Below are 13,921 nucleotides of genomic sequence, written 5' to 3' on the forward strand. Positions count from 1 at the left end.
AGGTCCAGTTGGGAATTGGATTATTTTGAAGAATAGCTTGTTCAACTACTACAAAAAGTAAGAACGTATTATCGAAATTAGGGTCATAGAGGAACTATATTATTTTTGGATGTAGGGTAAGTGTACCGTTCATGGACATAGTGGTTCCCTATTTCGCCATGCGTGATTACTTTAATGTCTTCAAATTTTGAAAATTTTTGTGTGTTGTAGTAGTTAGATTTCAGTTATATCTTGATGTTAAAGCATTCAAATAGACTTGAAATGTTAAAGTTATCAAAATGTACCCTATGGCCAAATATGGAACCACACTGGTACTCTTTCCCTAGTTTTTGATTTCTTTTTACCTGATCACCATGGGCCCACAAACCTCTTCTGAATGTTTGAATTTTTGAACCTCTCGATATTTTGAGTGTAATTTGATTAAGTTTTCATTGATTTTCGTTGACCCTATTATGAAAGCTTTTGTAATATCGAAAATCATCTTCACCTTTTGGCGAATTTGTAACGAATAGCTTTCACCGCCCGCAGTGGTGGCCATCTGGTGAAAAACGATTCCCAACAAATTCGAAAAGCGAAAGCTCTATGTCGTCAACTAGTACTGTAAAAGCCCCAATCGAATCGTAAAGCATTCTCTACAAATAACAAGTCATTCTCGTGGTGAGAGAGTGAGCGTTCTCTGTTCGGCACTTAGCTGTGTTTATTTACATTTCGTTCGAGTCAATTACTGCATCGTCTTCAGTTCATTATGCGTCTGGCTGTGAATCGCGATAGACAGTGACTAGAGTTTAGAAAGGAATAAAATTGTGATTGCAACTCATCCAACCAAAGTCCATAATTTTTTTTTTCGGATAATGATACGGAGTGTCGTAGTGCTGATGATTGGTTTCGTCCTGTCAGGATGTCAAGCCAGAAGTTCCAATGCAACCGAAGGACTTCCGATTGTAATGTGGCACGGAATGGGTACGACCTAGAATCGACGAAGAACATCCAATTAGAAGTTGAACTTTCGTAATTTTTTAGGTGATACTTGTTGCTTTCCGTTCAGCTTGGGAGGCTTCAAGTCATTCTTGGAAGGCGATCTCGGAGTGTACGTGAAATCGGTAGAGATAGGAAACTCGATCGTAACTGATTTTAAAAGTGGTTACTTAATTCACCCGAACAGGCAGGTTGGTATTTCCTTGTGCGTTTGCAAGTGGTGTATTTTTTCGCTTTCTTTCAAATGTGTTTATTATGGCTCGGCTGTGCGTGATTTGATAGTAAACGCTTTTACATATATAGACACAATAATTTCCATTGCGTTCTTTCAGGTTGAAGAAGTTTGCCGGCAGCTGGGTGAAGATCCTAAACTGGCCAACGGGTACAATGCGATCGGTTTCTCTCAGGGTGGACAATTTCTGTATGTTAATTTTCGATCCATAATTATGGCTCTGTTCTGCGGATGTGACATTCTGTTCTTTGTTCTAGACGAGCGATTGCTCAACGCTGCCCCGCTCCTAAAATGAACAATCTGATCACCCTTGGGGGACAACATCAGGGTGTATTTGGATTGCCGGATTGTCCATCGCTGAGCAGCAAAACTTGTGAGTATTTCAGACAGCTACTCAACTACGCAGCCTATGCTCGATGGGTACAGGACTATTTGGTGCAAGCGACCTACTGGCACGATCCGCTGAACGAGTATGTCTACAAGGAGTCCAGCACCTTCCTGGCTGACATCAACAACGAACGAACGGTGAATGAAACCTACATCGAAAATCTGCAGAGTTTGAACAAGTTCGTCATGGTGAAGTTCACCAAGGACAAAATTGTGCAACCGATCGAGTCGCAGTGGTTCGGCTACTACAAACCCGGGCAGGACAGGGATATTCAGAAGTTGGAGGAGTCGGATCTGTTCCTGAAGAACCGTTTAGGGTTGCAGGAAATGCACCAGAGAAACAAGCTGGTGTTTTTGGAATGTGAGGGAAACCATTTGCAGTTTACCAAAGATTGGTTCAAGACCAATATCTATCCGTTTTTGTGAACCAAAGAATAAGATAAGAAGTGAATTAATTTGATTGCATATATTATCATATTATCATGAAACTTAACACTAGGTGCGCAATAAATTTGCGAATGAAAATTTAGAATGATGAATTAAATGGATTCAATAAAAATTTATGATGATGAAAAAATATGTTGTAATACGGACAATCATCGATCTGATGAACGGAATCGATAATATTGACGCATCTTTAGCGTGCTTCATGCAAAAATAACAATATCTTAAATTACAGCTACAACTTAACTTACAAAAAAGTCAAACTGGCTCAAATGAACTTCATCATTTCTTTCGCGATTTTCACAGGCGGTTGAAGATCAGCAGATGAAAATAGAACTAACAATCTTGGGGCAAGCACCTTGACGGCACCTTGGAAGTGTTGTGTTGGCAACGTGAGAGCTCGAAAAAAATATTATTTTCATTCACTATGGGTACAAAAATCAATCATCAGAATCAAAAATCTAGCATCATGGTAATCTTACGAAAAAAAAATCTGTCAAGGTAGTTCAAATTGTAAACAGGAGTAAAAAATAAGAGATTGCAGATCATATCATGCTCTATTCGACCAGCCTATACAGTGCTTTCAAAAATAAAGCGACACCTCAACGTGAATGTATGGAAACTGAGAACGAAACTAAACTTGAATTCCAATAAGAATGAGAAGCTTTTCTTACTGGACGTAACTTGCTTTCGGATTTACATCATCTTCGAAAGTATTCAAAAGTAATCAATCTCAATGCCCAAACGGAAACTATCCATTTAACTGTTCAAGATGGGTACATCACTAAGAATAATCAACAATTTATTTGTGCAATGAATAATCTACTCTTGTCATCACAGCTCATTAGGGTGAAACCATGCTCATTTAGTTTTTGAAAAATTGTATGATTGTATTGTCTTATTACTATTATTTCTGTTTTGTTAAAATAATTAAGATGTTTGAATATGTTTATTATTGGAAATTTATTTCATAGACCTAAGCCTAAGCCATTTGCAATCTTCAATTTGTCTGCATATTGGTGCGTATGGGTATGGGCGTAGCCAGGTTTTTACTCGATGCTTGAGATATCTTTGACCGGTAATTCAGAACTGGCCAGTTTTGACACGCGGTATATACAGTTCCGCCAAGAATTTTCCAAGATAATTTTCCACCGGAACTTCTTCCTGATTTTTTTTTAAATCTCTAGGCTTCCTCTAAATGATAGTGAAGCCTAAAGATAAAATTGGATGCAGTTTTAAAAAAATCTTGAATAATTGCTTGGAAATATTTACGTTACAATATTATTAGGAACCCTGAGAAAATATATTAAAGTATTTCCTAGAGAAATTACAGGAATAATTCCTGAACAAATCAACTCGAGTTGGGTAAAGACCACGGTCCATTCAAATTAGAAAAAAAAAAAACATGTATGGAAAAAAGATCACAAGAAGGAAGGGTATCTGCAAAATAAAAAAAAAATGACCACGTGGCTTATGGACAGCCCCCTACAAGTATCTATACTTTCTCCTCCTAAAACTATCGTTTGTTTCACATGCGTTCGTTACGATGATTTTAATTTTACGGTCAATCAGATTGGGATGTGTTAAAAATAATCAATATCAGAGAAAAATATGCAGAAAAGAAGGACGGATAGCAGCATTAAATCTTAAGATATATTTCCGGATAGATCATTTCTTAAGTTTGACTACATACGCTTATTGCGACATGTAAATGCGGTTAGTCATTATCAGCATTGTACCACGCACAGTAAAAAATGCTATATTTATCTGGTTGGAATTATTATTATGGATACGCCCCATAAAAGGCATCATTTGAAGTTGTGTCGATCGATTTCTTTTTAATTATGTGCAAGGATCATACTATACCAGCTATTAACGCTAGTTATAAAACATTAGGGGGTAATTTGGTTCTGACATTTTTTGCCAACCGATTTTATAGTATGATCTTATCAGGTATCAGGTATCAGAAGGCCGGCTCCAAAGGCACGTTCCCCACCAGTTGGGAGATTTGTGCCATCGCCATATTTGAGCCTATTTCATCATCTACCCGATGGCAGAGGAAAGGGAAGGGAAAGATGGGAGGAAATAGGAGTGGGGTCCCTTGAAGAGGGAAAATCGTATAAGCGAATTGAGAGCATGTAGCTCCATACCACAATGGGTTCGAACAGCGCCCTAAATGGCAAGAGCGTAAAGAGAGCCTATAGCTCATTACCACAGCGGGTTAAGAATAACAGAATGTCCTGAAGATTCAGGCTTCTGAATTCAGTTTCACTTAATAAGTGTTTACCAAGTAATTGGAATCGCATTTGCGCAAAAACTGGTCAGTTACATATCAGGTGATACGAAGTTCCATAATCGGAGTCACAACTATCACACACAAATGAGTCAGCACGCTGAATATTTGCCATGTGATAGTTGAGTCGGCAGTGGCCTGTCAACGCTCTGACTAAGAGACTGCAATTCTGCTTTGACAGATTTTTTAAATACTTCGCCACCCTTGGAGATGGCTCAGTAATGTACAATTTTGTTTGACGACATGACTCCAAACTATTCCAATATTGCTTGTGCTGAGTTGCCGCCCAAGAGTTTATCTGAAGCTTCACTCAGCACTTCGAAATTGGAATAGCCGGCTCAGGGCCAATGAAGTCATGCGATGCTCCATCGCGAGCTAGCTCATCAGCCAATTCATTTCCAGCGATGGAAGAATGGCCAGGTACCCATACAAGGTTTACAGAGTTGACTGAATTCAGTTCCTCAATTTGAGTTCGACATGCGATAACAAGCTTCGACCTTGAGTTGGCCGAAGCAAGAGCTTTTATAGCAGCCTGACTATCTGAACAGAAGTATATGACTTTACCCATTACGCGCTGTTGAAGTGCTGATTGCACTCCACACATAAGGGCAAATATTTCCGCCTTAAAAACGGTGCAGTTTCTACCAAGTGAGTAAAACTGATTCAGCCTTAGCTCACGAGAATATACTCCTGCACCAGCTCTACCTTCAAGAAGGGAGCCATCAGTGTAACATACTATATTGTTTGATATACTTCTTTCCAAATAGCCAGACGTCCACTCTTCCCGTGAAGGGAATTGTGTGGTAAATGTCCTGTAAGGAAAGTTACAAGCAATTGTGAGATCACTTGGAGCAAGGACAATTTTGTCCCAATTCACCAAAAGTGGAAACAACGAAGTGTGTGTAGATCTACGATTCACTGGATTTTTCTCCAGTAGATCCAGTACCCATAAACGGTAAGAGCAAGAAAGTGCTTCTTGTTTAAGATATATGTGGCGCAACGTCGAAAAGGGCCTCGAGCGCTGCTGTGGGAGTTGTAGAGAACGCACCAGACATCGCCATCAAGCACATCCTTTGGAGATGGCCCAATTTTGATTGGATTGTTCTCACTTCGCCCTTTTGCCACCACAGAAGACATCCATATGCCAATATTGGTCGAACAACTGTTGTGTCCATTTGATATATTTGGGTTTGAGGCCCCAAGTTTTACCAAAGGTTCGCCGGCATTGACCGAAGGCCATACAAGCTTTTTTGACTCTGAAATCAATGTGAGCTGTCCATAAAAGTTTGGAATCTAGAATGACTCCGACATACTTTACTTGATCAGTCACATTAATCTCAGTGCCAAAAAGACGTAAATGTCGAATTCCATCGCGGTTTCGTCTTTCCGTAAAAAGAACAATAGATGTTTTATTCGGGTTTACCGAAAGGCCATATTGGCGACACCAACTCTCGACTACCTGAAGAGCACTTTGCATCAGGTCGAATAGGGTGCTTATGCACATACCAACTATCAGAGCTAGATAGTCGTCGGCAAATCCATATGTTGGAAAACCGCTATTATTGAGTTGCCTCAATAGCGTATCTGCTACGAGATTCCACAAAAGTGGTGACAAGACTCCCCCTTGGGGGCATCCGCAAACGCTCAATTTTCGAATCGCTGCTTGACGCAATGTCGAGAAGAGATGTCGGTTTTTGAGCATTTGATGAATCCAATTGGTAATCATTGTAGGTAGCCCAAGGTTTCGTGCTGCTTCCAATATGGCATCGAAAGACACGTTATCAAAGGCACCCTCAATATCCAAGAAAACACCCAAGCACGATTGCTTCTGAGCGAATGCTTTCTCGATATCGTATACAACTTTGTGTAAAAGAGTCACAGTGGACTTTCCAGATTGGTAAGCATGTTGATTCACATGAAGAGGCATGTTTGCCAAATAAACATCACGGATGTGATGATCGATAATGCGTTCCAGACATTTCAGAAGAAAAGAGGTCAGACTGATTGGTCTAAAACTCTTCGCTTCGTCATACGACGCACGGCCTCCTTTCGGGATAAACTTTACAGTAATATCACGCCAGGATCTGGGAATATACCCGGTAGCAAAACTGCTTACAAGTAGCTTTTTCAAAACATGTTTGATAAACTCAAAACCCTTTTGGAGCAGAACAGGATAAATCCCATCCGCTCCTGGAGATTTGAAAGGAGCAAAACTATCAAGTGCCCATTGAATCGATTCAGTAGTTACGATACTGCAAGCCGAGGCCAGAGACTCGTAACTACATGAAAAGACATTTGGTTTACCCGTAGATGCTATGTCCACACATCCGGGGAAGTGTGTATTGAATAAACATTCTAAAACTTCTTCATCGGAAGAAGTAAAGTCACCATTAGGTAAGCGAATTTCGTTCACTTGGAAATCCTTAGATTTTGCAAGGATTTTGTTCAGCCGACTGACTTCACTCAAACTGGAAACATTTGTACAAAGGTTTTTCCAGCCGGATCGTTCAGCAAAACGAAGAGCCTTCTTGTAAGCCTTGCGAGCCGACTTGAACGACTCTGATCCAGCTGAACGGCGTCTGTTCCAACTCCTTCTACATTGTTTCCTGAGTCTATTCAAATCGGAATTCCACCATGGGGTCCCTCTTGTAGTCTTTACAGACCGCAGAGGACATGCTTCTTCAAAAGCTTCCATAATGTAGGATGTTGTAGTATCAACTGCATCATCCAGATCACTTGGATTTTCAATGGACGGAGAATATCCATGAAATTTGGTCGCAACCAATTCAATATAGAGTTCCTAGTTTGTTGACCGGGGATTCCAAAAAGGCAAAGTCTGCGAAGTTACATTTGAATGTTCAAAGAAGATGTAGCGATGATCAGATAATGAATCTTTATCTGATACATTCCAATTCGTCAACTCGTGACTGATTCTATTCGAGCAGAGCGTTATGTCTAACACTTCTTCTCTATTAGAAACCATGAAGGTTGGGCGATTGCCTATGTTAAGTAATCCAAGGTCTGTACTACTTAAGTATTCCATCAGACTGGAGCCTCTCAAATTGATATCTGAGCTGCCCCAGATGATGTGATGAGCATTAGCATCACTGCCCACAATCAGCGGAAGGCCTTTTGTTACGCAGTGTACGACAACTCGTTTGAAGTCATCCGTTGGGGATGGTTCATCATGTGGTAAATATACCGAACAATAGACGTATTTCCTGTTGAGGTCACCAACAGAAACATCGATTGTGACAGCACATACATCTCTGGTAGTTAACTCAGAAATGAGTGTAGCAACGATTGCTTTATTAACGAGCACGCATGCGCGGGGCATGGAGCGCGAGTTTGCAATTTCAAGTTTGCTGAAAGTAGCAAAAACTGAGTCCACAAGGTTACCTAGATAGAAGTTCCCTCTACGAAAGTAAGGTTCTTGAACTAGCGCCACTTGGGCTGCACCATTTTGCATGAGTCTGCAAAGATTGATCGTTGCTGTTCTTTTATGCTGAAGATTGATCTGAGCTAACCTAACCGTAGCCACTACCCAAACTAGGCAGGATTAAGCATTTGGAATCTCAGCACGAAAAAGACCAGCAACGAAAAAACCAGATCGGTATCTATTTAAAGTCGCCAAAGGCGAAAGAGCACAGAATACACTGTGTAAAACGCATAATGCGAATCCATATAGGTGATAATTTAAATTAAATGTCAACATATTCATAATCCCACCCTTATTAAGCCAAGGTATAGACTGAAGAAGGGCAGCCGATTATCTCGGAGAAACACAAGGTCACCTGCACCATTGCTCCGGTGAACGTTTAGAAGTAACCTCGTTTAGAGGTAACCATACCATCTACCAAAGCTGTGGCAACACACACGAGCTGGGAACAGCTTTTATAGTGATGGGTGATATGCAGAGACGCGTGATCGGGTGGTGGCCGATCAATGATAGAATGTGCAAGTTGAGGATCAAAGGCCGGTTCTTCAACTTCAGCATAATAAACGTTCACAGCCCTCACTCCGGAAGCACTGATGATGATAAAGACGCTTTTTACGAGCAGCTCGAACGCGAGTACGGCAGCTGCCCAAGCCACGACGTCAAAATCATAATAGGAGATCTAAACGCTCAGGTTGGCCAGGAGGAGGAATTCAGACCAACGATTGGAAACTTTAGCGCCCACCGGCTGACGAACGAAAACGGCCTACGACTAATTGATTTCGCCGCCTCCAAGAATGTGGCCATTCGTAGCACCTACTTCCAGCACAGCCTTCCGTACCGATACACCTGGAGATCACCACAGCAAACAGAATCGCAAATCGACCACGTTCTGATTGATGGTCGGCACTTCTCCGACATTATCGACGTCAGAACCTATCGTGGCGCTAACATCGACTCTGACCACTATCTGGTGATGGTCAAACTGCGCCCAAAACTCTCCGTCGTTAACAACGTACGGTACCGACGGCCGCCCCGGTATGACCTAGAGCGATTCAAGCAAACGGATGTCGCAGCGGCATACGCGCAGCACCTCGAGGCTGCATTACCGGAAGAGGGTGAGCTGGACGAAGCCCCTCTTGAGGACTGCTGGAGAACAGTAAAAGCAGCCATCAACGATGCAGCTGAGAGAAACGTCGGGTACGTGGAACGGAGTCGACGGAACGATTGGTTCGACGAGGAGTGCCAGGAGGTTTTGAAGGAGAACAATGCAGCGCGGGTGGTCATGCTGCAGCAAGGGAACCGGCAAAACGTGGAACGCTATAAACGGAAACGGCAACAGCAGACCCGCCTCTTTCGGGAGAAAAAACGCCGCCTGGAGGAGACGGAGTGCGAGGAGATGGAACAGCTATGCCGGTCTCAGGAAACGCGTAGGATCTATCAGAAGCTCAACGCATCCCGCAACGGCTTCGTGCCGCGAGCCGAGATGTGCAGGGATAAGGATGGGAGCATTCTGACGGACGAGCGTGAGGTGATCGAAAGGTGGAAGCAGCACTTCGACGAGCACCTGAATGGTGCTGAGAGCACAGGCAATGAAGGACGGGACAACGGAGGAAAAGCCTTCGTCAGTACTGCGGAAGATGGAAACCAACCAGCTCCCACTTTGAGGGAGGTTATGGATGCCATTCACCAGCTCAAGAACAATAAAGCTGCTGGTAAGGATGGTATCGGAGCTGAACTCATAAAGATGGGTCCGGAAAGGCTGGCCATTTGTCTGCACCGGCTGATAGGCACAATCTGGGAATCAGAACAGCTACCGGAGGAGTGGAAGGAAGGGGTAATCTGCCCCATCTACAAGAAAGGCGACAAGTTAGATTGTGAGAACTTTCGAGCGATCACCATTCTAAATGCGGCCTACAAAGTATTATCCCAGATCATATTCCGTCGTCTGTCACCCAAATAGCCGTAGCGGTAAACGCGCAGCTATTCAGCAAAACCAAGCTGAGGGTCGTGGGTTCGAATCCCACCGATCGAGGATCTTTTCGGGTTGGAAATTTTCTCGACTTCCCAGGGCCTAGAGTATCTTCGTACCTGCCACACGATATACGCATGCAAAAATGGTCATTGGCATAGTAAGCTCTCAGTTAATAACTGTGGAAGTGCTCATAAGAACACTAAGCTGAGAAGCAGGCTTTGTCCCAGTGGGGACGTAACGCCAGAAAAGAAGAAGAAGTCACCCGTAGTTAACGAGTTCGTGGGAAGTTATCAAGCCGGCTTCGTTGACGGCCGATCGACAACGGACCAGATCTTCACTGTACGGCAAATCCTCCAAAAATGTCGTGAATACCAGGTCCCAACGCATCACCTTTTCATTGATTTCAAGGTGGCATACGACAGTATCGACCGCGTAGAGCTATGGAAAATCATGGACGAGAACAGCTTTCCCGGGAAGCTCACGAGACTGATAAGAGCGACGATGGAAGGTGTGCAAAATTGTGTGAAGGTTTCAGGCGAACACTCCAGTTCGTTTGGAACCCACCGGGGACTACGACAAGGTGATGGACTTTCGTGCCTGTTGTTCAATATTGCGCTAGAAGGTGTTATGCGGAGAGCCGGGCTTAACAGCCGGGGTACGATTTTTACGAGATCCAGTCAATTTGTTTGCTTCGCGGATGATATGGACATCGTCGGCCGAACATTTGAAAAGGTGGCAGACCTGTACACCCGCCTGAAACGCGAGGCAGCAAAAGTTGGACTGGTGGTGAATGCGGCCAAGACAAAGTACATGCTAGCTGGTGGGGCCGAGCGCGACAGGGCTCGCCTAGGTAGCAGTGTTACGATAGACGGGGATACGTTCGAGGTGGTCGACGAGTTCGTCTACCTTGGATCCTTGCTGACGGCTGACAATAGCGTTAGCCGTGAAATACGGAGGCGCATCATCAGTGGAAGTCGGGCCTACTATGGCCTCCAGAAGAAGCTGCGGTCAAAAAAGATTCACGCCCGCACCAAATGTACCATGTACAAAACGCTCATAAGGCCGGTAGTCCTCTACGGGCATGAAACGTGGACGATGCTCGAGGAGGACCTGCAAGCACTTGGAGTCTTCGAACGTCGGGTTCTTACGACGATCTTCGGCGGTGTGCAGGAGAACGGTGTGTGGCGGCGAAGGATGAACCACGAGCTCGCCCAACTCTACGGCGAACCCAGTATCCAGAAGGTGGCCAAAGCTGGAAGGATACGATGGGCAGGGCATGTTGCAAGAATGCCGGACAGCAACCCTGCAAAGATGGTGTTCGCTTCGGATCCGGTTGGTACAAGAAGGCGTGGAGCGCAGCGAGCTAGGTGGGCGGATCAAGTGCGTATCGATTTGGCGAGCGTGGGGCAGAACCGAGGATGGAGAGATGCGGCCACGAACCGAGTATTGTGGCGTGAAATTGTTGATTCAGTGTTATCTGTGTAAATGTTAACTAAATAAATGAAATGAGAAAAAACGTTTAAAATTCTATAAGAATCTGTATGAAATTATGTATACTGACTATTTTATTTTGACATTGTTTTCAATATCCTTTTGGCATTTTAATGTTATGTGAAAAAACCGGACTACAAAACACACACAAATGCTGGACGCAAACTTATAAATTTTCCACAGATCTATTTTGCCGTTTGCAGCAGTTCCGGATATTCTCAAAACATATTTACTGGATTATTACACAATTAGCATTGGAATCCTCAGGATGATCACAGAAATCACACGGGATTTTTTTTTCAAGTTCTCCCAATTTCCATAGAATTACTAAATTTTCCCTACAAAGTTTCCTGGGATTCTTACATGCTTCATAAAGATTCCTCATGTATTTCCCAACGATTTGCTTACTATTCTAGCAGTATTTCTAAAGCATATTATTAAATACAGCATTTCAAGATAACACTCACTGGATTCCTGCAGTATTGTCACTGAAAGCCCAGAATTGCCCAGAAAGCCCCCCTCTGTCCATACTGGAATATCAGAATCCTCACTGGAATCACATAATCCACACTAGAAATCCAAAATCCATACTTTTAATCCAGGATCCAAACTGAAATAGCAAATCCCCACAGATATCCTAGTATACACACTGAATTCCTAGGATCCACACCGGAAATTCAGAACCCATACTGAAATCCATGGATCTTCACTGGATTGGAATCAGAAAATTCCAGCAGTATGCAGCGCCGCCATCGTTTTTTTCTAAACAACCCTTGGATACTCAAATGCATTCCAATGCGGATATTCAAATGATCTTGGCTGCTGTCAAATCCATTAGGTGGGATTGGGGTGGAAAATTCACACTGGAATCTTAGGGTCCACACTGAAATCCCAGAATTCACCTTGGAAACCAAAGAACCATATTCCAATCCTAGGATTTGCCCTAAAACCACAAAATCTACACTGGAATTTCAAGATACAAACTGGAATTCAAAGGTTGTGAACCTCAGGTTCTTTACACAGGAATTACAGGTCCCACGTTACAATCCCAATGAAGTGACACAATTCACACTTGAATCCCAGGATCCACAATGAATCCGTAGGGTCCAAACTTGAGCTCCAAGATCGGAATTGCAATTTCCAGATCCACATTGGATTCCCAAAATCCACATTGGAATCCCGGAATTCATGGTTCCCCAGAATCCATACTGAAATCCAAAGATCCTTACTGGATTCCCAAATTCTACTCTAGATTCCTAGGATCCACACTGGAATCCCAGTATCTACATTGGAATTCCAGTACCCACACTGGAATACCAGGATTCATACTTAAATTTCGATATCCATACTGGAAACCCAGAATCCACACTGGAATTCCAGGATCCGTTGATATCCTACGCTCACGCTACAATCGCTGGATCCATAGAGGAAATCTAGGATCCACACTGGAAATCCATTCTCCGCACTGAAATCCTAGGATCTACAATGGAATCCCAGAATCCGTAATATAATCCCAAGATCCACACTCTAATCCCAATATTAACATTGATATCAATGGATCCACTCTGGAATCCCAAGAACCACACTGAAGTCCCAATATCAGCACTTCAATCCTATGATCTGTACTGTTACCAAAGGATCAATACTGAAATACCAGAATCTACACTGATAGGCAAAATAAAGTGCCCACCTCACCAGTTTTCGAATTTCTCTCATTGATTTGGTTCAAATTAAAGTTAGCACACTTAAATCTTTTTTGATATTTTATTATTGATATTCTTTTAAAGTTGCACTTACGAAATTTTGATAAAAATAAGAATTTCACTCAAAGAATAAGAAAATCAATTTGTATTGAAAAATAAATAGTGACAAAATAAAGTGCCCACTTCCTTCTTGGCCCCAAAAAGATGATTTAAGACAAATAAAAAGCAATTTAATAGTTAATGTGTCCTCCTTTGGCCTTAAGGACTTGCTGGAGGCGCTTCGGCATGCTTTTCACCAGGTTTTGTAGGAGTTGTGGTTCTAGTTCTTCCCAGGCGCGCTCCAAGGCTTCAAAATAATTATTTTTGTTGGTAACACCAGTTTTGTCAACCCTGGCATCGAAAATCGCCCACAAATTCTCGATGGGGTTGAGGTCTGAGCTTTGTGGAGGCCATTCCAGCGGTTTAATCCGACAAGACCGGAAGAAAGACTTGGTCTTCTTGGCAGTATGCTTCGGGTCGTTGTTCTAGAGAAATATGAATTTCGCTTCAAGGCCCGTCTGGATCAGCGAAACCCCCAGATTTTCCCGCAAGATGTTGATTTAGGAATCTGCCGTCATTATTACGTCGATTTTCACGAGGCTTCCTACTCCACTCCATGAAAAACACCCCCAGACCATCACATGTCATCACATCACACCTCCATGCGTCACCGTTCCTTCATGAAACTTCATCAAATTCCATATACACAGTGCATTTGTCGTTAATTGGAAGGTTTGCAAAAAAATTTCAACAGAATAATGGATGGCCTCAAGAAGTGCGTTGTCGTTATATAGAAAGGCTCTAAACTTGGTTGAAGGTTATCAACAGATTAGGATCGTGCACTCTAAGCTTACTATGAAAGGAATTCTTGCAGATATGCTGGGAAGCGTACCAAATCAAATAAAAAAATGAAACATTCTCCAGGGCAAATGATAGAAGATAACTC

The 13,921-nt window shown here is 42.8% G+C and overlaps 1 protein-coding gene across 1 annotated transcript; it reads left to right on the forward strand.

Moving 5' to 3' along the window:
- The first annotated feature begins 704 nt into the window (after positions 1-704).
- LOC5565992 (palmitoyl-protein thioesterase 1) lies at positions 705-2,171 on the forward strand. Its single transcript, XM_001650310.2, has 4 exons — positions 705-960; positions 1,021-1,166; positions 1,308-1,396; positions 1,465-2,171. Exons 1-4 carry the CDS (start codon positions 852-854, stop codon positions 2,018-2,020), a joined length of 900 nt encoding a protein of 299 aa, XP_001650360.2. The 5' UTR covers positions 705-851; the 3' UTR covers positions 2,021-2,171.
- The last annotated feature ends 11,750 nt before the right edge of the window (positions 2,172-13,921 follow it).

The sequence above is a fragment of the Aedes aegypti genome, chromosome 1 (genome assembly GCF_002204515.2).
Source record: "Aedes aegypti strain LVP_AGWG chromosome 1, AaegL5.0 Primary Assembly, whole genome shotgun sequence".
In the NCBI taxonomy this organism is placed as follows: domain Eukaryota; kingdom Metazoa; phylum Arthropoda; class Insecta; order Diptera; family Culicidae; genus Aedes; species Aedes aegypti.